This window comes from Myotis myotis, unplaced genomic scaffold (genome assembly GCF_014108235.1).
Source record: "Myotis myotis isolate mMyoMyo1 unplaced genomic scaffold, mMyoMyo1.p scaffold_m19_p_6, whole genome shotgun sequence".
Lineage (NCBI taxonomy): Eukaryota > Metazoa > Chordata > Mammalia > Chiroptera > Vespertilionidae > Myotis > Myotis myotis.
The window spans coordinates 23,648,313-23,674,242 of record NW_023416368.1 but is presented as its reverse complement, the minus strand read 5'-3'; the positions used below and the strand labels follow the sequence as shown (position 1 = coordinate 23,674,242).

The window sequence follows — 25,930 nt, the reverse complement described above, 5'->3', positions numbered from 1 at the left end:
ATAACAGGAGAAAGTAGACCTGTTAGTAATTCAGGGTCTAGGTAAGACCCAAGAAGAGGGTCTTGCAATCATTATAAGCTGCTTGTGTTTCCAAGTATGTATACAAAAAATATAGAGGTGAGTGGGTTTGGTTCAACCAAGAGACAACTTTCTTCTGGAGGGTTGTAGCTAAGAAAAGTTGGCCTTAGGTTAAAAAGCTGCTACAAAGAGTTCATCCATGTCCTGAGTTTGCAGAGAGAACTCAATCATTGCATTATTCTTTGGACTTGCTGAAAACTCAATGTTCTTCTTTCATTTGGCAACGCTGGTCTCCTAGGATATGTGACTGTTTCCAGTTTTCCTCCATCTTCAGTGACAGAGGCAATGGGTCCTTCAAAATGTTGGGCCAAAAAAATTGGTCACAGATTTGCAATCCAAAAGAAACAGGAGGTTACTGAATTGATTCCAGCAAGGAAGGACTTTGAGAACCTCCTTGGTTAGTTTAATGTCTGTGCATTGCATATTTGTACCCACGTTCCCCTCTCAAACTTGAGTAATGATGTCTTATGTTATTCACTGTCTTGCATTAAAGTGGCTAAGAAAATAAAAGCAAAACGTCTCTAGCAAGAATTAGCTTCTTAAAAAATTAAGTCATCTTGAAATGTCTAACCTTTAGGTATGACATTTGTCATAAATAACTTCAGGTCCAACAGTTTATCGCAACAGTTTGTGAGGGCTTTAGTTGCTCCAGCCCAAGGGGTTGGAAGACTCAGAAAGAGGCAAACTAGGCAGCTAAGAAACAACCTGGGAGATGGAACTAGTGCTTCCGACCTGCACGTTCCCCGAGCAGTGAGTTAGGAGCACGTGCGTAGGAGAAGCTGCTCAAGTGTATTAAGAATTTACATCCTGCCTTTGGAGATTCCCAGAGCCCCTGAGCATATTAAAGGCTCTGGAATGTCCTACAGTATTAAAATCTCAGAATCCTGATGTTTTCCAAACTTATTTCACAACGTAACCATTTTTTATGGAAAACATTTTAATACCTGGTGACACGTAATATTCTGTGGATCTCAATTTGGGAAAATACTCTAGGTTAAGAAACTAAATCTATAAGCCAGTTTCACCTTCAGCCTACTGTCTTTTATTGTTTTGTTTTTTTTTCATCCTTACCTGAGGATATTTTTTCCATTGATTTTTAGAGAGAGTGAAAGGGGGTGACATGTGACCTGTCCAGGGCGGGGATCGAACCTGCAACTGAGGTACATGCCCTTGACAAGTACATGCCCATACCCCAAACCCTTAGATCTGCTCTAACCACTGAGAAAAACTGGCCAGGGCTGCCTTTTTTGTTTTGAATCCTCATCCGAGGATATGTTTGTTTTGTCTGTTTGTTTATTGATTTGAGAGAGAGAGAGAGAAAAAGAGAAACATAGATGTGAGAGAGAAACATCCTTTGGTTGCCTCCTGTACAGCCCTGACTGAGGATCAATCCCACAACCTAGGTATGTGCTCTGGTCTGGAATTGAACCTGCTACCTTTTAGTGTATAGGACATGCTCCAACTATCTGAGTCACTGGCCAGGGCCAAGCCTACTGATTTAAGTGAGAATGGGGGCGAAGGCCTTCAGGGGATCCAACTTCTCTTGTATGGCCTTTCCCTGGCAAACTTAATTACAGTAACTCCTGTTCACCATCATTTCTCCAATTCAAGTCGTATGAAATATAAATACACAGTGATTTCAGCTATGCCTTGCTATGTGACAACCAATGGGAATTTCACTTGGAAACACACACAGAAAGCCAGTCATGCCATAATATTCTTGTCAAACTAGGACACTGAGCCAGTTTACGTGGCAAAAAACATGCACAACTGATGGTTATTGATTTTTGAAAATTAAATAGTGTCACAGGCTATATTTTTTCCTTCTGAATGATTTCTTCTTTCATTTCTGGAGGCATTTTTACAGTAAAAGAGTAATATTAACCTTGTTTTATGCTTGAGTAGCCTATATTTTTTGTGATTTCTGAGAATGATTTAAAGTGGAGTTGGAACACTTTTTCTGTACTGGCCCAAATAGTAAATATTTTATGCTTAGCCATTCATACAGTTTCTGTCACAACTAGTCAACTCTGCCATTGTAAGCTGAAAGCAGTCAGATAATGAAGAATCAGAGAGATGAATGTGGCTATGTGTCAATATCATTTTATTTGTAGACACTGAAATTTGAATTTCACATCATTTTCACTTGTCCCAAAATATTATTTTTATTTCTTTCCAAGCATTTAAAAAGTATAAAAGCCATTCTTAGCTTATACGCCATGTAAAAATAAATGGAGGTTGGACTTGGCCTACGGGACGTATTGTGCTGACTCCTGCTGTAAAGTATCCTGCTGACATTTATTTCCACGGGCTGGGGCCGACTGGTACCCATCCCATTCATAACCCTCTAGCCTTAACTCAGAGACTGGGCAAGGAGACGGACTCTTTGCTGTAGATTCTTAACAAATTCACTCTTTTTTATTTTTGTATTCAAATCTTTTCCTAATCTGATCTTCTATAAAAATTTTCAAGTGACATTCAACACCATTCTACCTCAGTTTCAGGTGTGCAGCGTAGTGGCCAGACATCTATACAATCGAGGAAGCGATTCCCCACCCTCACCCCGAGCATTCCAGCACCCACCCGGCACCATACACACCTATGACAATACTACAAATTCACTCCTCACTGACCATCTTTTGGTTGATCACTGTGAGCCAGTGGAAATACTTGGACCAATCAATCAAATGTAGTAGAGGACAAAATATATTATTTGATAGCCCTACAGACTGGGTTTCATTAAGCGGGTACAGCCTGCAATTCATTTGCAATATCAGCAGGTAGAATTCATTTCCTACTAGGAGCATTTATTCAACTGAGGGGCATCCACCAACTGGGGGTGTTGATCCCCTCATCCTGCCCTACTGTTCTACTTTGCAACTTGTTCTAAAGAAATAGCCAGTGTATTTCTGACTTCTGGGCAAATTCATGAATTGGGGTCCAGGCAGCAGGAAGAGAAGCTGTTGGTGCCCATCGCTTGGTCTTGGCACCAGTAACGGGTGTCAGTAAATCCCAGACTCCCTGGGGCACCGTGTTTCATAAAAGGGAAGCGGAGGCTATGCAAACTGATGCCACCAACTGGCTCTGGAAGCTGCTTTTCTGGAGAAATTCCAAATATATTCTTAAAAGACCTGCCAAGTCCACATGCATTACGGGCAACCATTTGCTGCCAACCACTGGGATAATAAAGGGCTCATGATCCAGCTAAATAATTTTTCACCAGTAGATCATGAGTGATATAGCTGACCTCCAACCTTAACTAGTACCGTAGTATCACAGAGATTAAATCAATGGTACCCTCTGTAGACAAATACCAAACAATGGCTATTTCACTTAGTCTGTGGTGAAAAGAGAAAAAGGCAGACAATGTACCAGGTAATAAGCTTCTCATAAAGCTAAAGATTATGTCCTTTCTTGGTGTGAGTGTTTCGTATTTAAGGTTTATGGAAATAGAATTTTTTTTTTCATAGTGAGAACTTAGACATGTGATTTGCCTCTCTGATTCCCAGTTTCCTCATCTGTAACACGGGGGCTCATAATAGTATCTGTCTCAGATATGTTTTTGCGGGAATAAAAAGATTATCCATGAAAAATGTTTGGCATACACTTGGCACATAGGCGTTGCTCAATAAATGTTAGCTGTTATTACTACCATTATCATAATCATAGTTTTTAATATCCTTACATGGCAAATAAAAAAATAAAAGCTAACCAATGTTGGTTTTCCTTTTCTCTCCCTGCTTTACTTTTTTGGGGGTGGGATTTTCTGATTGGTGAAATTTAGGTCTATAATTACAAGTGCTATGTAGATAACTTAAGTAGCTGAAATTGGGGAGGGCGGGACACAAAGGTGATCTGTTTTAATGAGGACAATCATTCATTTATGTGAATGATGCTTGGGCCAACAGAATAGCAATGTGGATGGAGAGTTTATTCAACATTTATTTTTAATATACAATAATTAGAAGTTACTAATGGTTTGATTATGGGGTAAGAGGAAAAGAACAAAATCAAGAATGAATCAGATTTTTGCTTGAGTAGTCAGGTAGATAGATGGCTGTAATATTTTCTGAGATGGAGAATAGGGGGTGCTGAAGGGCTGGGACATGTTTGGGTTTAGTCAAGAGTCCTAGTTTGGATGCATAAAATGATTGTGCAGCATCTAAATGGTGATGTCAAGTCGGGGTCTGGGGTTGAGTGGCCAGAGATGATTTTATATCACTCTCTGATATAAAGGCATGGGGATTGGTGAGTCTTCCTTGGGAGAGAATGTGGAAACAAAAGAGGGGAGGAACCCTAGTATTTAGAAGTCAAGCAGAGGAGAGCAATTCATCTAAGGAAATTGAGAAGGAACAGCCTGTGAGGAAGGAAAAACATCTGTCCTGAAATTTAAAAGTGAAGGGTGTTTTAAGTACGAGAGGGCAGTCCCTTACATTGAGTGCTCCTGTGTGGTTGCATAAGGTGAGGCCTGTCTATGGGTTTAGGCAACTACAGGATGTTGGTAATATTGACAAAAGCAGCTCAGGGAGGTGAAAGCATGAGCCAGATTTTGGGGAGTTAGTAATGTTTGGGAGCTGAGGACGTAGACACAGCAGGTATAGTCAACTCTTTCAAAACGTTTAAACTAAAGAGAAGCAGAGATGTGAGCCAAAAGCTAAAGCTGAATATGATACTAAGGGAGGAATTTTTCTATTAAATAGCAGATACTAGAGCAAGTGGAATTAATCTATATAAAGGGAAGAAACTAATAATTCATGTAGCCAGGAACCAGGACTGGCTTCCTCCCTGTGGGGCCAATGCAGGCAGGCAGGACAGTGCATTCAGAAGGGCCCTACATTTTGCTTTATGACCTGCAGGTACTGTCTCTAAATTCTTACTAATTTTCTCTTTGAATTTGAGTGTGAGGTCTGATGGGACAATGGCTCATGCCCCAGAGGCTGGAGCTGGGCTCACACACTGCTGCCTCCCCAGGAAGGGGTCTAAGTTGGTTGTTCCTGGTGCCACCCTGGCCCATCCCACCCTCTGTCTATGGCATGAGCCTGGGTGCCAGTGCAGGGATGGCTGGGGATGAGCACCCCCATGACATCCTCAGATGGCCACCCACCAGGCTGGAGTTTGTCTGTTGGGTGGCCAGATAGAGACTATATTTTGAATTAGGAAAAAGCATATAGAAAAATAAGCTTATGTATAAACAGGACAATTATTGACTCCAGGGAAACTGAAACATTGTACAAGAAGAGGGAACTAATCATGCTGAACGACTTAGCTGCACATACCATTTCCATACTCATAATAATTAGAATATTGATCTAATTGAAACTATTACATCAGATACTGATATTTTGGAAAGATAGGAGCATGTTGGGATAAGCCCAAATGACCAGGAAAGTGAGCTAAATCCTTGCCTGCTATCTTGGAAATTCAATAAGTAATAACTAAAGCTGAAAAGAAATAACAGTAAAATTATATTATTTAGAAGATATGGTGGAAACTACCAAATTTATTACCAAAAGAAGTAAAGGTGTTTATTTCTTGGCTTGGAGAGATTGGAAAGTGAGACAAATGGGTCATAGAACTAATATCAGTGTTTTATAATAGACTTTTAAAAACTATTTGATTCTAAGCTGTATATAAATATAGATATAGATATATACCTTTGGTAAAAATAAGAACATTAAAAAGACAAAATTTAATCAAAATATTAACTATTATCTTTCAATGATTTTGTTTTTCTTCTTTTTATTTTTCTGTATTTTTTGTATACCAAAAGTATATTAGTTTTATATAAAAATAATCTTTATTGAGAACAAGAAATTGAAGCTCAGAGAGGTCAGGTAAATTTCTAATTTTATTTCTCTTGTAAACAGCAGAGCTAGGATTCTAATGCAATTCTGTCTGACCCAAATAATATTTATCTTTCATCAACGCTTTCAATCATCATCAAAAACCAAGAAGCAAACTTTTCATGGCGCAATATTCTTTCCCATCTCTGCAGGTCCAGAGAGCCTCTTTCTATGCCAAATAGTAACAGTCTGCGGCTGTTTTTTGTCTGCTGTATTTGCCCATGTACCTATTTATACTTATTTAAGTCTCTACTTCCAGAAAGAGGAAAGATTGGATTCCAAAGATACATACACTACACACTATAGCAAAATAAAATAAGTTAAAATGAGGTATGGTGTATTTGATTAGCTAATTTAATGTTCTCACAAATACTGCTGAATGAGTCACAGTTTTCTGAGGATGTGACTTAGTCCCAAGCTCCTTTTGTTTCCTTATTTATTTGTATTTATTTATTTAATTTTGAGAGCGCGCACGAGAGAGAGAGAGAGAGGAAAAGAGAGAGAGAGAGAAATATCTATGTGAAAGCAAAGCATCAGTTGGTTGCTTCCTGCATGCCCCCTTCCGGGGAATCAAACCCACAACCTGAGCATATGCCCTGACTGGGAATTGAACTGGCAACCTTTCAGTGCATGGGACGACGCCCAACCAACTGAGCCACACCAGCCAGAACTCCTTTTGTTTTATCATCAGTGCCTAGCAGAGTCCTGGGCACACAGATGTTGAATGAATATTTGTTGATTTGACTCACTAGCAAAGCTGTGGCTTCTGGAGAAGTGGCTAGCTTTTCCCCCTCTTACTGTGACTACCTTAAAAGGGTATAAGCGAGCCTTTCCTTGCAAAGGCCTCCATTGGGAATGTAGCACGATGACCAAACATTCATTCATCTAATTAATGGAAAACTGTGACGTCCACTGGAAGAATTATATTTGTAAGGAAAGCCTTAATTTATTTCTGTCCTTTTTCTTAAAAATGGGCAAAGTGACAGGATGTAAAAGAGGCACTGATTCCCTCTTCATTTGGACAAGGTGTATGGGAGACTGTCACTTAATGTTGGCTCCTTTGTGTTGCATAGGATGATACAGTGATTTCCGTTCAAAGACGGTGCAGTGCTGACAAAGCAAATGCCCTCTGACTCCCGCTGTTAATCACCTGCCTTTTCCTGGGCTTTGCATCCATGGCCTCACTTAGGATAGCTGGTCACTGTGAAGTTGGTGGGGTGGAGAATGGCAGCTCTCCATGCTTCTGAGCTCAGAAAGTCAGTCAGTCCTTGAGGCTTTTAAGGTATAAATCCATTTTCTCCAGATGAATCTGAAGTTGTAATATTATAATAACATTCCAATGGAAGCCCACTTTATTGCCCAGCACATTAACAAGCCGTTTGATAGAAAGTTGTTGGTACGACATTTCTTAGGAAGTACCTGTTATAAATGATGATATGCTAGGAAGTCGACGTGGAAAAAACTATCTTTAAATTTTTTCTCCAAATATAGCTTTATATTCTGGGAAACTTTGCTGACGGTGCTTTATTGCCTCCTTCTTCCACGTAACAAGGGTTTGCCACCTGCTACTTGCCCAAGGGGTTCCAGGCAATGTAGATATAGAGATAAACAGGGCAGGCCAGTGTCTGTCTTCAGGGAAGTGACATTCTTGGCAATTTGTCCTGTGTGAAGTCACAACATCATTTAGCCTAACGTTTTGGCAAATGATATTCTGGGCTGATATTAAGATGACTCACACAGTAACAATTACAAAAAATTCCAGCAATAATAGTGGTACATTTATTGAGTTCTTATTCTCTTCCCAAAATACCCAAATAAGAACCTTTGATACATCTTATTTCACCTAGTCCTCATAATAACCTTAGAAGGGATACTGTATATGACCAATTTTTTTCATAGGGAGAAACTAAAACTCAGAAAGCTTAAATAATTTACTTCAAGTTCATAGCTAGTAAGTAGTCCGGCCAGAACCCAAACCCAGAGCATCATGCTCTTAACCACCATATTGTACCTTCTTTATCTTCTAGAATGCTCTTTTTCAAAATTTCAAGTGTCTGAGTGTTACAATAAACTGTAAAGAGGGTTTCCCCTTTTCTTTCCTTCAACACTGTTTATTGCGCAGAATGTTGAGAATGGGGAAATGGTATGAAAAGTAAAGCAAAGGAAATCAAAACATCAGCCTTGGATTCCACAATCAGCATGTTTGTGTTAGAGAAAGACTCAGAAAACCTGACCTGGCTCATCTGATTCTAAAAGGAGAGATGAAGAAATCCCCCCTTGTTCCCCTGATTCTGCCTCTGGGGTAGGTAGATGTGCGATAACAACACTAAGACAACCATAAAAATAGTGGTTAAGAGCCTGGGTCCAGGGTCAAAAAGGTGTATATTGAATTTACATGAATGCTACTGAGCAGACTCAGGTGGGTTGATTCTGCCCACTTTTCCACTGAAGTATTAAGTGTGGTTTTGCAACAGGGACAGGGGAGGGAAAACAACAAAGTGAGAGAGAAACATTGATCAGTTGCCTCCATACAAACCCTGACTGGGGATCAAACCCCCAACCTAGGTATGTGCCCTGACCAAGAGTTGAACCCATAACCTTTAGGTGCACAGGATGATGCTCCAACCAACTGAGCCACATTGGCTAGGTCAAGTCACTTCTTTTGAGTCTAAAACCAGGATTATTTGCAATGTACATGCTGCCTCACATGATTAAATGGCTTTAGTGGTAGAAATGAATTGATTTGGGAGTTTAGAGGAGAAAGTAATGATCAAGTCTATTGATGTAAGGAACATTCAAATCTGTAGTGAATGTTTATGAGTTTACTTGAGCCAAACTGACGACAATTGCTAGGAAGCAAAATCTCAATGGACGGACAAAATGCTCCAGAAAATGGCAGTTTTACCAGTTATTTTGTACATCAGAATCAAAAGGGAAGATGTAAAGAGGTTACATGAAATCTATTTGGTGGTAGATTAGGGAGAAAGCAAAGTAGGGAAATCTCTGAGATTGGATAAAAAGTAAAACAGATAGACACATACTTCTTTTACATTGGTGGTATAGGATAATTAACAATTAACATTTATAGCATATAGAGAGAGTATGCAGGAGAAGATAACCACGAGGGGTTCTGGGATCTGTGCTCTGGTGTGAGGCTGTAGAGTGATCTGGAAAAATGGGATCACTCTGACATTCCAAAGTTATGTTATTATAGATGCAAAAATGACAATAGACAGGCTCACATAAGGTAATGATCATCCTTTGTCAAAGAAAATACCTGCCTAGGATATTATTTCCCACAATGACTTGCTTTTAGTTAGGAAGTTTTTTGTTTGTTTCTTTGAATATATTGTTATTGATTTCAGAAAGGAAGGAAGAGGGGGAGAGAGATAGAAACATCAATGATGAGAGAGAATCATCCATTAGCTGCCTCCTGCATTCCCCCTACCAGGGATTGGGAGATTGAGCCTGAAACCCAGGCATGTGCCCTAACCAGGAATCAAACCATGACCTCCTGGTTCACAGGTTGACATTCAACCATTGAGCTACATCAGCTGGGCTAGGCAGTTTTCATTTCAGACCATCCTATGTGGTTACTTTAGGTCTCTGAGTTTGTAAGATCCACCATACAGGCCCCCCTGAGCCTGTCAGGTCTAGTATGTGGCCCCTTTTTCATCCATAAGTTATATTATAGACATGTTTTGACCCTCAGAAAGCTTGGAAAAACCTTTAGATGTCCCCTTACTTATTTCTCTTTCCTTCAGAAAGAGATAATATAATTATTTTGAGAGAGAGAGAGAGAGAGAGAGAGAGAGAGAGAGAGAGAGAGAGAGAAAATACATCTTTTAAAAAGAAGAGTGGTACCTTTTAGTGTTTCCCAACCCTTTCCGAATAAGCTCTTATAATTCCTCATTTGGAATTTTACTCATCTAAATCCTTATTTCAAAAACCAGGAAACAAGTGGAATGTTTCCTCAAAATCATCAAGGCAAGAAACCAAAAATTGTCACCTAAGAGAATCTATACTTGGCTCTTCTCATCACCAAGCATTTCATGAGCACTGACCCAAGAGACCACGCCACCTATACACAGCTACTGCTTTTGACTTCTCGGTGCTGAAGTGTTAAAATGGCAGGTGTAAAAGATAATCTGCATTTCATAGCCCCATTCAGTAGACTCTGTCCACATGTTCATGCTAATCTCATAGAGATGTCCTTTGGGGATCGGCTCATTCTATGAACTTATGAGTGTAATAGTTTTCTACTTAGGAAAATGAAAATTATTAAGATACAAAAGAGTGGTTGGTTGGGGGAATAGGCAGGGAGAAGATATTAGAGGTGCTGATCCTTAGTAGGACCAGATCCACAGGGGGCTAGATCTCTCCATAAACATCTGTGTTCAGAGATGCTCCCCCTGACTTTGTCTCCTGTGTGAAATCCCAGTACACGCTCTTAGAGCCCCACAAGTTTATCCTTCCTAACATTCAGTAGCAGTTTTAATTGACCACTTATTTTTGTGACTGTTTAATCCTTAAGGGTTTCTTTCTGTGTGGAGCCTTCACAGGACCACAGGCTCTATTTGGGTAGAGGTTAGATTTCTACTCTGTTATTACTGTATCCTCCAGTACTAAGCACTGTGATTATGGCATCATATAATGCAATGTTCAAGAGATATTCATTGACTAAATGAATGGGCATTTTAAGCTAGTCTGGAATCTTGTTTTAAACAAGGTACTTCGGTTTAGCCCAATCTTTATTTATTATTTATTAGCTACTAAAAGACAACTGATAATCACTTACAATGTTCTTCTGTTTGTCTTACAGTCAACTTTGACCACTTTGAAATTCTGCGAGCCATTGGGAAAGGCAGTTTTGGGAAGGTGAGAATCCAAATGATTAATAGGGCTATACAATTCAGGGAACAGAGCCCAGGATGTTCATTCAGATTACCGAGTTACTGGGACCACCAGGAATAATTCAGAGATGTCAATGTAAGCATTAAACCCTTTCATGTGGGATAGATGCCACCTAATTTCTGTTCTTCCCAAGTCGTACCATGTTTTTATTTTTTTTTAAATCCTACCATGACAAATATACATACACAGTCTAATTTTTTGGAAGAAACTTCTAGATTCAAACCCTGATTATTTGCTTCCTAGTGGAGATGTATCTTGAGAATATTTCATATTGAACTTGCATTTTAAAAGTATTGCTGTCTACATTATCAGGCTTTATATGAAACTCTAAAAATACATAAAAAATATGGACATTGTGTTTCATGTTATCCCTTTCTGAAAAGTCTTTTTTGGTTCGTTATATCACTTATGGGTACAAACAGAGATTCTTTGCACAATATCATTCAGCCTGACAGCTTTGCCCATTCATTTAAGTCACTCAAGCAGAATGAGGATGGCATTTGCTACGGGAAGTTTCCGGACAAGGAGGCAGCTATTTTCTCCAAAATGCTGTTTTAAAAAAGTTCCCAAAGCAAAAACAGGCAAATTCGTTTGAGAAAGCAAAGATTTAGGAATTTATCTTGCACATGGGAAGAAAATGAAGTTTTTTTACTCTGAAATCAGAACTAAGTGGCAATTTTAGCGTCAGAGAATTTGCAAGTGATAAGGCCTCCAAGACATGCTGAAGAACGCATCTGGTTCTGTCGCTCATCACTATGATCCGTCATCTCCCTAATCACTTTCTCACTCTGGTTTGCCCCAATAGGTCTGCATCGTTCAGAAGAACGATACCAAGAAGATGTATGCAATGAAGTACATGAACAAACAGAAGTGTGTCGAGCGCAACGAAGTGAGAAATGTCTTCAAGGAACTGCAGATCATGCAGGGTCTGGAGCACCCTTTCCTAGTTAATTTGTGGTAAGTGGTTTTTTAAATATAAATTTTAATTGATTTCTTAGAGAGAAAGGAAGAGAGAGAGAGAGAGGAAAAAACAAACATTGATGTGAGAGTGAAGCGTCGATCTGCCGCCTCCTGCACACCCCCTACCCCGGCAGGGGGATCGAGCCTGAAACTCAGGCATATGCCCTGATAGGGGATCCAGCTAGCAACCTTTGGGTGGACAGGATGATGTCCAACCAACTGAGCCACACGGGCCAGGGCTGTGGTGAGTGGTTTTATTGCACCTCTGAATGGAGATACCCCGTCTTCACCCCAATACTGTGGTATGAGCGTACCTTGATTTCTAGGTGTGCAATTGCAAAGTCCTTCTTAGGATCTTCCCCCAAGGACTCTTGTTCTCCTTGGTGTCTTTGACTTGATAATGAAACAAAATAGCTGTTTTATTGTCACCAATAAGTACTTCTTGGTCTAGTTGTCACAGTTTCTCTTGCCCTTGAGATCAAGTTTTATTTTTTAAGAGCATTGTAATTAAATAGGTTGAAGGAATGAGTTCAGATGTCTCCTCACTCATTAGATACTTTCCCCCATTAACCGTGGGGCAGAGACTTTAGGTACAAAGTATGACATCACTGGCTGACATGAGGTTGATCTATAGAACTTGTACTAAGGGCTTTCTCCTTTAAATGATTGGCAATTAGAGAGAGGTCTCTGGTTTGATCCCCAGTCAAGGCACATGCCCAGTTGCAGGCTCAATCCCCAGGAGGGGGCGGGCAGGAGGCAGCTGATCGATGTTTCTCTCTCATAGATAGATGTTTCTATCTCCCTCTCCCTCACCCTTCCGCTCTCTCTAAAATCAACAAAAACATACTTTCAAATGATTGGCAATAAAGCTGATTTCCTTGAAGTGAGGATAGATGCTGCCTTTCTCTCCATATAGGTTTTAACAGAGCTGGAGCTACCTTAAGTGATCTGTTTTCAAAGCCATTATTACAACCCCACGCTTAGAAAATGGCAAGGCTTGCCTTATCTATGACTTCCTGCTCTTTTCTTGTGTGTGGAGGTCTTTCTGTGGCCGTCTCATTTTGCTCTACGTTTGAAGGCAGCCATTATGCTCAGAGCCAATTCTTAAAGCTAATTCCGTAGGACTGTCATTTAAATATGCATACCAAGCAGTGCTTACTTGCCAGCAAAGGCAAGAAAAAGGTCTTTATCCAGCGAATACTAATGGAAAAATAATTGACATGTCACTGTGCATTTAGGGACATTCCTCTGGAGGAACGAGTGCATGAAACCTGTCTCTCTCCATCTTTAATGAACACACTTCACTTACTATGCACTTTGCTCAAATGCTATCCACTGCCATTGAATAGAAGACGGTTCCGTGTGGCTTGGAAACAGGTCTATTATAGCTTCTGCACGACTGAGACATGGGAGAGTCTAATTTTGGCTCAGGTTCCTGTGTTCAGGCAGTATTTTAGAGTGGCCCATTGAACACGCTGCCATGGAAAGAGTTAAACAGGCAGCTCTTTCTTCTCCATCCTTAGCAATCATCATCAAATTGCCTTTTTTCCATCTCTCTCCACCCTGAAAATGAGGAAGTGCTCTCACCTCACAGGCTCTTTTTGTCCAAAGTCGCATTTTCCTTCTTTCAAAGTTCACTCAACTAATTTTCTCTTTTTAAGACCAGGAGCCCTTCATAAAGACAGACTTAGCCTTTTACCCTTCCCTGCTTGTCTCTCATCACTGAGTAGGTAAGGCTGGTTTCATTCTAATCCTGTTTTTTTCCTACCACATGGGTGGGTGTTATGAGACTTTAAGCTAGCCACAGTTTTCAGAATTTGCAATCTGCTGACATGGTATCATTCCAGATGACTTTCTGTTCTCTATGGGCGCTGACTTGGTGACAACATAACGTCTACCCTGTCCTTCCATCTTCTCACACTGAGTCTCACAGTGGAACATTGGGCACCATTAACATTGAGAGAGGAGAGAGAAGAGACACCCCACCCCTCATCCCATGATTCTAGCCCCACGTTCAGAACTGAAAGCTGGAGGGGTACCATTCCTCAAAGTACAGCAGAAAACCTTTGTCTTTCAAACCCTGAGCTAAAGATCTTCTAATAAATGCTGTCTGGCCCTAGCCAGTTTGTCTCAATGGACAGAGTGTCAGCCTGCTGGCCGAAGGGTCCCAGGTTTGATATCGGTCAAGGGCACATGCCTGGGTTGCGGGTACACAGTGTGGGGCACACGGAAGGCAGCCAATCAATGATTCCCTCTCATCATTGATGTTTCTATCTCTCTCTTCCTCTCCCTTCTTCTCTTAAATCAATAAAAATATATTTTTAAAAAAATGCTGTCTGCCTTAGTAAGTACAGCACAGTAAACGTAAGTCACTCTTTCCACGACTCTTCAGCACCTTGCAATACTTCTGGCGGTGTGATTGTGAGCAATCTTTATCATTAAGTCACATTGTTCTAAGGTAGGGTTAATGGATATGACTTGGGTTGTTTTTGTGAATGAAATGAGACAAAGTGCTATGCTTAGTGCCCAGCACGTAGTAAGCATCTTACAAATTCTAGTTCAAGGGAGGGGGGGAAAAAAAAGGACATATATGTAATACCCTTTGTAATACTTTAAGCAATAAAACAATATAAAAAAAAGAAATCACAAAGAAAAAAAAATTCTAGTTCCTTCCCTTGCCCCATTAAGGTGAAGCATTCTGAACATGCTCATTATTAAACACCCAAAGTACATTTAAATGATGCTTGGAACAAGGCATCATGGGAAGTTGTCGAGGGTGGGGGGTGGGAAGGAGGAGTCTTCAACTTATTCTCTATAAGAGCTTGTTTGTCTTACTTGGTTTTCCACCCTCATTCTGCAAATCAAACAAAAAAAATCAAAGCATCCCCAGTATATTATGTACAATTGAATCAAGATTTGTGTCTTGGGTTTAACTGGACTACTTTTACATTCCCAAAGCTTCAGGAGCCAATTTTCTTAAGTACTGTACGGTGAGTAAAATAGCAGCAATATTTTTTTGAACTCCTTGTACCCCTTTGTGTATTCTAGTTTACTCTAGTTTATTGATATGCAGAATATGCTTCTCAATATTGCTTTCAATAATCTTCTCATGTATTCCCAAAATGTCCCTTACCACAGGGATGTGTTCAGAAAATTCTGGGTTTCAGGCTGAGGGAAAACACAAATTGTTTCCTTTGTAAGCAGGTTTATTTTGTTTAAGATAGTACGTACCTATATGGTATTTGAAAACTTTTCTGCTCATGTCAGTCAAATTGGAAAGCATACAAAATCACATCGAAAAACAGAAATTTTGCAATAATCCTATCAGCTTGAAATAATCACCCCTAAGGCGTTCCTGTGTACTTCCCAGTAAAATATCTGCATTCGGTTTTCTGTTTTTGATCATGCATTAGCTTTGTTCACTTCTTCATTCATGTATGTGTTTACTGAGCATCACAGACAAGCTGTAATTAGGGTTGCCAGGTAGAATACAGGATGTACAGTTACATCTGAACTTCAGATAAATAACCAACAATTCATAGTATATGTCCCAAGGATTGCACAGAACATATTTTAACTGGAAATCATTCATTATTCATAGTTCTAACTTAAGTGGGCATCTTGTGGTTTTATTTGCTAAATCCAATGACCTAATTGTAAGAGGGACCCACACTGCGGGGAAGCCATGTCAGCAGGAGTGAACAGAGCGCCTGACCTGCCTGACATTTCCAATACCCAGGAGAGGCCGACGTGGTCAAATGGCACATGGCCCGGGCCAGTGTGGCCCGGTTGGTTGAGTGCCCTTCCATGCAACGAAAGGTCACAGATTCGATTCCCAGTCAGGGCACATGCCCAGGTTGTCCACAACCGGGGCATGTGCCCTGACTGGGAATCGGGGTATGTGCAGGAGACAGCTGATTAATGTTTCTCTCTCACATCAATGTTTCTCTCTCTCTCTCTCCATCTCTCTTTCTCTCTCATATCTATAAAACCATATTTAAAGAAAATGTCACATAAATATATGAACTGTGAAAAGGACATGAGAAGTATAAAAGGGAGTGTGTGTGTATGTGTGTGTTGAAGGGTTTCGGGGAAGGAAATTCGCTAGCCTGAGAGCAGCAGTGTAAAGAGTGAAAGAACATTCTGATTAAAATTCAAATCTTCCCAGGCTCCACGAACCTGGCCCCTCTCTGAACACAGTCATCAGATGTAGGCCAGGTTATACAGAGAAGGCTGCCGACAGGGCTGGCATACAGGAAAAGCAAATAAAGTCTTCCTGCGGGGCCCGCGCTGAGGGCTGCTAACAAAGCCCTGGCAACCCACAGCCTGCAAACAAATGGGCCCCAGCCATGCCCAGCACAGCCGGTTCCCCAGGTGGCTTTAGTTAATTGTGATTGAATCTGCAGCTGCACACAGCTCCTCCGGCTCCACTTTCTCCTCAACCCAGCTCCCTCCTGACTCGCTTCTCTTGCTCCTGTGAGCGGAAAGGGTCCACGTGTCATTTCAGCAAATTAGGAGATGAGATGGCCTGTTTCCAGCGGAAGGGACCACTTGTACTGGGCGTGTGAAAAGGGGGTCCTGCCGGATGGCTGAACGGAGCTGAGTAGAAGGGTTCCCTGGAAGACACCCCCGTCATCTGTGACTCAGAAACCAGTGTTTCTTCAGGGAATCACAGACTATGAGAACTCAGGGTAGACGCAGGGCATCAACATCAATAATAATAATTAATAATAATAATAACAATATCGCAATAGTAAAAGTGTTCCTATCCATGGCGTTCTACTACTTTTTGGGTTTTACATAGATTATCTCATGTATTCATCCTAACAAACTAGGTTTATAGGGATTATTATTCCTGTTTTACACTTCAAGAAATGGAAGCTCAGAGAGGTTGAGTAATTTTCCCAGAGTCGCACAGCTAGGAAGCGGCAGAGCCAGGACTTAAACCTAGGAATCCTGACGTCAAAGCCTGTGTGTGCCCTCCTGGCTATACTGTACCATCCTCTATAGACATCTTGTGACTCCTTTACATGATCTTGTGGAAGGAAACCGACTTTATTTTGTTTATTGTCTTTCACATCCCGCAAGAATACAAACTCCCTGAAGCAGGTATGTTTGCACGATTTGTTCACTGCCTCCTTCCCCAGCTCTTATACTAGTGCTTAGCACAGAGTAATGTTCAGTACATATCTGTCGAATGGATGAAGTGAGTTAGTGGTGGGACCAGGTTTCTGGCTCCTGCTTGTTTGCTCTTTCCCCATCATACCACTGCCACCTCTTGCACACTCACAAACATCCCTTCATTGAATCACACCCACTCCCGGTCTTTGCAGGCCCTGATGTCAGAGAGACCCACATTTGAATCCCTGAGTCACCACTTGGTATCTATGTGAATTGAACAAGATACCTTATGTCTTCTGCTTGGTTTCCTCATTTATCATTTGGAATAAGAGCAATACCCGTGGCAGAAGGTACTGCTATGAATATGTACTTAAAGCAGCTCACACATAGTAGGTGCTTAATAAATGGCTTTAAACAAACAACTCAGTGAAGCCCCTTCCAGAATGGAAATCCCCATAGCCAGAGAAGATTCTTAAGTGAGCCAGTTCACTTGATCGAGAGCTGGCTTGGGCATTAGAAAGTCTTTTGTTTTGCTCTCAACTATTAAAAATACAAATCATTCTTTTGAATGTAAATAACACATATATAAAATATGTAAATGCAGGGAGTCCTAATGAAAATAGAAATTTTATCACTCAGAAATAACTATATTACTTTTCTATTGCTGCTGTAATAAATGATCACAAATTCAGTGACTTAACACAAACTGGAGTACTTGAGATTAAAGCTGTTTTCTTATTTTTTATTTTTGTTAATCTTCACCTGAGGATATTTTTCCATTGATTTTTAGAGAGAGTGGAAGGGAAGGGGGGAGATAGAGAGAAACATTGATGTGAGAGAGCCACATCAAATTGGTGGCTTCCTGCATGCGCCCTGCCAGGGCCAAGGATTGAGCCTACAACCAAGGTACATGCCTTGACTGGAACCGAACTCGGGGCCCTTCAGTCTGCGGGTCCAGGCTCCGTCCACTGAGCCAATCCAGCTAGGGCAAAGCTATTTTCATAATATGCTTAAGACATTATTTCCCTTCTGCCCTGCATTGTTATTTGCACTAATGTTCACAGACAGACATCATGCAGTCAACCAATGAATATATAACTAATCAGAGTTTTATATATATATATATATAACTAATTAGTTATATATATATATAACTAATATATAACTAATTAGTTATATATATATATAAAACTAATATATAACTAATTAGTTATATATATATAACTAATATATAACTAATCTCCAACTAAACGATTCCTTATGGGTTGGAGAGCTTAACTAAAAGGTATGTGGCAAACTTTTGGAGTGGCTGAAATACTGTTGCCTTCACTGTGATGCCAATTACATGAAGGTATATATTTGTAAAAATTCAGTATGTGGTACACTTAATACCTGTGCACTTTACTGTAAGTGAATTGTACCTCATTAAAAGAATATGAAAAAAAATTTAAACCCACACATTTATTATCGTACAATTCTGAGGGTCAGAAGTGTAAAATCACACGGGGCTGAAATCAAACTGTCAGCAGGGCTGTGTTCCTCTGGAGGTTCTAAGGCAGCGTTTCTCAACCTGTGGGTTTATCCTATGTCCCCTTACAAAGATGAGTAAGCCAAAGATGAGAGGTTTGATTCCTTGCCCAAATCACAAACCCAGAAAGTGGTAGCAACTCTGGGTTCCAAATCCCACCCTCCAAATTCTCTAAGCTCCTCAGTGTTAACTTATGTTTTCGTTCATTAATTTAAATATGTATCATTGCTTCCAAATCTCTAAATCCAAATTTTTAAAAATTAAATTCAATTGCAAAATCAGTAAGAAAAAGTTTAAAGAGCCATTTAAAGTAAATGGCTGAGAAATGCTAATGTTTTAGTGAAACAAAATCACCACGTGTAACTTACTACACTCCAGTTTGAGAAAAATTATACCTATTCTACCTTCCCTGGTAGAATTCCAACCACTGGACATCAAAAAGAGAGATGGATAGGAGGACCACATGAGATGAGAGCAAAGGCAGGAAAGATCCCAACCTTTCTGAAGATGCACTTGGTCTGGTTTGACTATAAACACCAGGCAGGGGAAGGGAAGTGGGGTGCATTACAAATGGAGAGGCTAGGAGGAGGGCATGAAAGGCAAAATAAGAATTTCTGTTGCCCTGACTGGGTAGCTCAGTTGGTTAGAGTATCATCCCAATACACCAAGGTTGCAGGTTTGATCCCCAGTCAGGGCACACAAGAATCAACCAATGAGTGCATAAATAACTGGAACAACAAATTGATGTGCATGTCTCTCTCAAATCAATAAAAAAGAAAGAGAACAAGAAAAAGAAAGCACGATTGCCCTCTTCCCATCCCTGGGCAGACATTATTAATCAATCTTGGCATGCTTTTCATTGAGCCCAGACCCAACCTCAGAATCTTGGCCCTTACTGTCATGAGGAACTAGTAACTCAGTGGAGATATGTGTGTGTGCGGAGTGGGGGTGGGGGTGAGCAGTGTAGGTGTGTGTGGGGGGGAGGAGGTTCTGTAATTGGTAGTAGTTCTGGGAAATCCTCTCTCTGCCCTAAAATTCTGAGACTGGGCTGGCAGCTTGGTCAGCCAGGAAGTAAATTGCCTCTCTGGCTACAGAGAGAGAGGCTAGACAACACCCTGAGCCAGATGAACATTTTGTCTCTCCACTTCATCTACACTGGAGAAATAGCCAATCAAAGTGTGACTCAGCCAGGTGGTGTGGTGCAGTGATTGAGCATCGACCTATGAACCAGGAGGTCACCAGTTCAATTCCCAGTCAGGGCATATGCCTGGGTTGTGGGCTCGATCCCCAATAGGGGGTATGCAGAAAGCAGCCAACCACTGTCTCTCTCTCATCATTGATGTTTCTATCTCTCAATCCCTCTCCCTGCCTCTCTCTCTAAAAATCAATAAAAAAATTTTTTTTAAAGTGTGACTCAGCACGTTCTGGACCTCTCTTAACCAGGTCAGAGCTGCCCAGTCACTCTCAGCATCACCAGTGGCCATTTGCCAACCCATCAATGACCCAAACTCATCCCCCTTAGATTGTCTCTCTGCAACCAGTCTATGAGTCTCATGAAGCAAAAAACATCAACTTCAAAATGTACTTTTCTGAATCCCTGATAAACACCATGCGTAAGAGTCTGATTTAATTGTTCCTTCTTATCATCTGAGCTTGTGTCTTGGGTTTTCATTTTATATGGTTAGCAACATCTTTTATTCCCCTTGGCCTGTTGACTGGCTGTCCTAGTCTCTGAGGTAATGGTCTCCAGAGATTCTGTAGAAAATAATCAGTCAAATTTTCCCCAGACAGGCTTCATAAATAACATCTCCGGAGCCAGTGTAGATGAGCCGACAGATCTCAAAATATCACTCAGAGCTCTGTCCAGAGAAAGGTCAGGGCTGAAGGAAAACCAACGACTACATCAGAACGTCAGGACAATAATTGGCAACCTGTTATGTGTGATTTTTTAAAAATCACCCACAAATTTTTTCATTGTGGAAATCATGGATTTTTCTCACTTTATTTAAGGCTATAGTTTATGGTTTGAATCAGGCAAGTATGTGTATTACTTTAGTGAGGATTTCATGACCCCCTACAATCAAACTTAGGTCCTTCCGAAAAATAATAAAAATGAACAAAAAAAATTATTAGGTTCTTCTGTTGGTCTTTTTTTTTTTAATGTTTTTATTAATTTCAGAGAGGAAGGGAGAGGGACAAAAGAGATAGGAACATCAATGATGAGAGAAACTCATTGATCAGCTGCCTCCTGCACACCCTCTATTGGGGATTGAGCCTACAACCCGGGCATGTGCCCTGACTGAGAATATATAGTAACCATGACCTCCAGGTTCATAGGTCAGTGTTCAACCACTGAGCAACACCAGCCAGGCTTTTCTGTTAGTCTTTATCATGGTTTCCTGCACTTCTCTCTCACAGCCCTTAGCACACACTACAACCACATATTTGCTCATGTAAATATTTGTTTATCTGTTATAAATGATTAGCTTCAAGAAGGGGGAACCATGTTCCTTGGTTGACTCCTTTATCTCCAGTAACTATACAAGTAAATAAATATACAATAAATATTTATAAAATGGCCATTGAATAAACAAATGCTCATTACAGACCAAGCTGTCAGGGGGTGGCGGGGGGAATGGGAGCGGCTGCTGATGGATGTGAGGTGAGCAAAGCACAAATTAATCACATTGTTCAGTCAAATGAGGAATTTAGGTAAAACATATTAATTTTCCTGGTACAATCCTATCTAATAAAAGAGTAATATGCAAACTGACCATCACTCCAACACACAAGATGGTCGCCCCCATGTGGACACAAGATGGCCACCACAAGATGGCCTGCAGGGGAGGGCAGTTGGGGAGACCAGGCCTGCAGGGGTGGGCAGTTGTGGGTGACCAGGCCTGCAGGGGAGGATAGTTGGGGTGGGACCCAGGTCTGCAGGGGAGGACATTGGGGGCACCAGCCCTGCAGGGGAGGGCAGTTGAGGGGGATCACCCTGCAGGGGAGGGTAGTTGGGGGCGACCAGGCCAACAGGGGAGGACAGTTAGGGGTGACTGGGCCAGCGGGGGGGGCAGTTAGGGGCAACCGGGCTGGCAAAGGAGGGAAGTTAGGGGTGACCGGACCAGCAAGGGAGGGCAGTTAGGGTTGACCAGGCTGGCAGGGGAGGGCAGTTAGGGGTGACCAGGCTGGCAGGGGAGTGGTTAGGGGCTGATCAGGCAGGCAGGCAGGCAAGCGGTTGGGAGCCAGCAGTCCTGGATTGTGAGAGGGATGTCTGACTGCCCATTTAGGCCCAATTCCACTGGGATTGGGCCTAAACGGGCAGTCGGACATCCCTTTAGGGGTCCCAGATTGGAGAGGGTGCAGGCTGGGCTGAGGGACACCCCCAGCCTCGTGCACGAATTTCATGCACCGGGCCTCTATTATAATATAATATAACCATCTATATAGATAGGTTTCTGGAGTGTTCTATACCAGAGAAATGGCTGGGTGCTGAGGAAGTGCACAGAGAGAAACAGAGAGAGGTAACATGTAATTTGTGTTTGGCAAGAATAGGTTAGGAAAGACTAAAGTAGAGGAGAGATGAACTTTGATCAAGGGTGTTAATGTACAAAAAGTTTCTTTTGCTTGAAATGTACCCAAAAGTTTATTCTGCCAAAAAAGGGATTTCTAAAAACATTTTTAAAATGTATTTTATTTTTCCCATCACCATTTATCCCCTCTATGCCCTCTTCCATCTTCTCACTCCCTTCCCCCTGCAATCACCATACTGGTGTTCATGTCCATGAGTTCTCTCCTTTTTGCTCAATCCTCCCACCCCTCAACACCCTCCCCACCAGAGCTGTCTGCCTGCTTTCTATCTATGAGTCGGTCTCTATTTTACTTGACATTTCTTATAACTCTTACATGGTAGTGCCCTCAAATCCATTCTACTCACTGTCCAACGGATCTATGTAAACCCTAAATGATCTATGTTTATGAATTTTAGCTATATGGGTGTTTCACCTATACATACACATGATACAGAAGAGTGAGTGAGATCATTAGTGTGTTCTCATGGAGGCATTTAAGGTGTGCTTTTTCCTCGGAGAACTTTATAAGGCTACTTATGAGACAGAGAAAAAGTACTATATACATTTCAAATGTTCTTGCTCCACTGGTGGGTTTTTCTGAAGTTAAAAACTTCTGGAAATTTGGCAACATACTCTAGAGAGAGGATATGGGGAAATGGGAACTCCCATATATTGCTGTTGGGAATCCAAAATCATACATCCTCTATGGAGATTAATTGGACACTATTTAGCAAGAATTGTTCTTTACCTTTTGTTTTAACAAGTCTTTATCTTAGGGAACCGACTTCTAGAAATCTACACCAAAGTCAGACTGGCCAGAATACAAAAAGACATCGGCATAAAGGCTTTCACTGTTACACTGTCAGTAACAGCAGAAGACTAGGAACAACCTGAACGCCCTTCATAGGGAACAGGCAGAGTGTCATTATGAACTTAGGATGTATTTATCTTAGCTTACATTTGTGTATGCATATGTACACTAGACCTTTACCCGTATCAAATATCTTTATTTATTTCTATCTCTGCCCAGTGAGAAATCCTAGTAACAGTAACAACCAGATTACAGCAAACACATCTACCTCCCAGATAGTCTGGAAGAGGACATGTGCAAGGTAGCCAGGAATATCTTTTCACATCAGAAAGTCATAAAGTTATCAAAACCTCCTAGGGTCATTTCAAAATAACACATGATTCAACTTAACTATTTTTCTGCTGGTCGAAGAACAGCCATGAACTGAGCATCAAACCCGTGAATTCATTAGTGTAAATAAACTTACTGATTTTGGGGGGGAGGCTCCTAGGAAACCAACACATCATTTTGAAAGTGACAAATAAAGACTTAAACTGTCAGTCTGCTCCATGTTTCCATGCTTCTGTTTCTATTTTGTTTGCCAGTTCATTTTGTTCATGAGATTCCACATGTTAGTAAGATCATATTGTATTTGTCTTTCCCTGTCTGGTTTATATCACCTAGCATAATAATCTCCAGGTCCATCCATGATGCCGCAAAAGGTAAGATCCCCCTCTTTTTTATAGTTGCACAGTATTCCATTGTGTAAATGTACCACGGCTCTTTTATCCACTCATCTATTGATGGACACGGGTTGTTTCCAGATCTTGGCTATTGTAAACAATGCTGCTATAAACATAGGGGTGCATATAATCTTTCAAATTAGTGTTTTGGGATCCTTAGGATATATTCCCAGAAGTAGGATCACTGGGGCACAAGGCAGTTCCACTTTTAATGTTCTGAGGACACTCCATATTGTTTTCCATAGTGGCTGTACTAGTCTGCATTCCTACCAACAGTGCACTAGGGTTCCCTTTTCTCCACATCCTGGCCAGCACTTGTTTGTTAGATTATTGATGATAGCCATTTTGGCAGGTGTGAAGTGATTTCTCATTGTGTGTTTTTTTTAAATATTTATTGTTGAAAGTATTACAGATGTCCCCTTTTGACCCCCATTGGCCCCCTCCACCCTGCTCCCACCCCCCTTCCAAGTCTTCACCACACTGTTGTCTGTGTCCATGAGTTATGCATAAGTGCATATAAGTTCTTTGGTTAATCTCTCCCCAACCCCAACCTCCTGCCTTCCCTCTGAGATTCCTTAGCCTGTTTCATGCTTCTATGTTTTTGGATCTATTTTGTTCATCAGTTTATTTTGTTCATTAGATTCCACATGTGAGTGAGATGATGTGATACTTGTTTTCTCTGACTGGCTTATTTCACTTAGCATAATACTCTCCAGGTCCCTCCAATGCTGTCTCAAAGAGTAAGAGACCCTTCTTTTTATAGCTGCATAGTATTCCATTATGTAAATGTATCACACATCTTTTTTATCCACTCATCTACTGATGGGCACTTGGGCTGTATTTATAATAGCTAAGATCTGGAAACAGCCCAAGTGCTCATTGTGGTTTTAATTTGCATCTCTCTGATGATTAGTGACTTTGAGCGTTTTTTTCATATGTTTATTGGCCATCTGTATATCCTCTTTGGAGAAGTATCTATTCAGGCCCTTTACCCATTTTTTCATTGGATTGTTTGTCTTCCTGGTGCTGAGTTGTATAAGTTCTTTATGTATTTTTGAGATTAGCTCCTTATCAGATGTATCATTAGCAAATATGTTCTCCCATTCAGTGGGTTCCCTTTTCATTTTGTTGATGGTTACTGTGCAAAAGCTTTTTAGTTTGATGTCGATATACATAGACACAGAGAACCGTGCAGTGATAGCCACACGGAAAGGGTGGTGGGAAGTAGGTGGAGTTGGGCAAAGGGAGAAAAATGGGGATGGAAAGAGACTTTGCTTGGGGTGATGGGTGCATGATGCAGGGAGCAGATGATGTTTTATTGAGTTGCACACTTAAAAGCTGTATGATTTTTCAAACCAATGTCACCCCTATAAATTCAATTTAAAAATGTAAGCACTTGTTTTACCTACTTTACTTTTCCTAATAGGAAACTAATGACCTATTAGTTTTCAATTGATGAAAGCCAAAATTTTTCTTTATAAAAGTCCTCTAGCTAAAATATAAAGGAGAAATGAGAGAACTGAAATATCACATCCCCTAAGGAATTTTTGGATCTAGACATTCAGATGATTAATGGCTGATAACACCATGAAAAGATACTCTTATTAATTATATGCCTCCTGATCAAAGATTACACACCCCATCTGTGAAATAGTCTTTCCATCAAAAAATCAAATCTGAATCCAAGCAAGCCTCCAGATCTAACCAATTTTCACAAAATACAGAGCTGTGGAACACTTAGAAAGATGTGATGTGAATGCAATCAGCAAAATTCAGATTGCGGAAATGCTACAGAAAAAGTGATTTGGTTTCTTCAACAAAAAATTACTAGGATTAAAAGAAGAGTTGTCAGGTAAGCTATAGAATTAAAAAAAAAAAAAGATTTTAAAGGCACATACACCAAAGGTAATATGTGAATCTTATTTGACTTCATTTAGAAGACCCAAATAGTCTATAATTTTTTTAAAGGAACATTTAAAGAACAATCATGGAAATGTGAACATTCAGTATTTGATGAAAAGTACTAAATAATGTATGTAGATTAGAAGCTGATATATTTGTGTTAGTTCCTTTCCTGTTGAGACAACATATATTACTATTATTCCTTTTTTAATAAATACATTTGACACATAACATTGGGCAAAGATAAGGTGTACAACATGTTAATTTGATATATTTATATATTGTAATATGATTGACATTGTAGTGATAATGAGCACCTCTATCATGTTATATAATAATCCTTTCTTTTTAGTGCTTAGAATCATTAAACTCTAGTCTCTTAGCAAGTTTGATGATTATAACAAAATATTGTGGTCTACATTCACCCTACTGTGTATGTTTCATGGCAAGGAAATGACATAAATATATCAGAGTAGAAAAAA

The 25,930-nt window shown here is 40.5% G+C and overlaps 1 protein-coding gene across 3 annotated transcripts in view; it reads left to right on the top strand.

Annotated features, from left to right (window-relative positions):
* The window catches only part of STK32A (serine/threonine kinase 32A), a 90,599-nt gene that overhangs the window by 10,249 nt on the left and 54,420 nt on the right, over positions 1-25,930 (top strand). For all 3 annotated transcript variants that reach the window (XM_036315304.1, XM_036315303.1, XM_036315301.1), the window contains exons 3-4: positions 10,744-10,799; positions 11,641-11,792. In XM_036315304.1, coding sequence (XP_036171197.1) covers positions 10,744-10,799; positions 11,641-11,792 — 208 coding nt within the window. The remainder of the gene's footprint in view (positions 1-10,743; positions 10,800-11,640; positions 11,793-25,930) is intronic.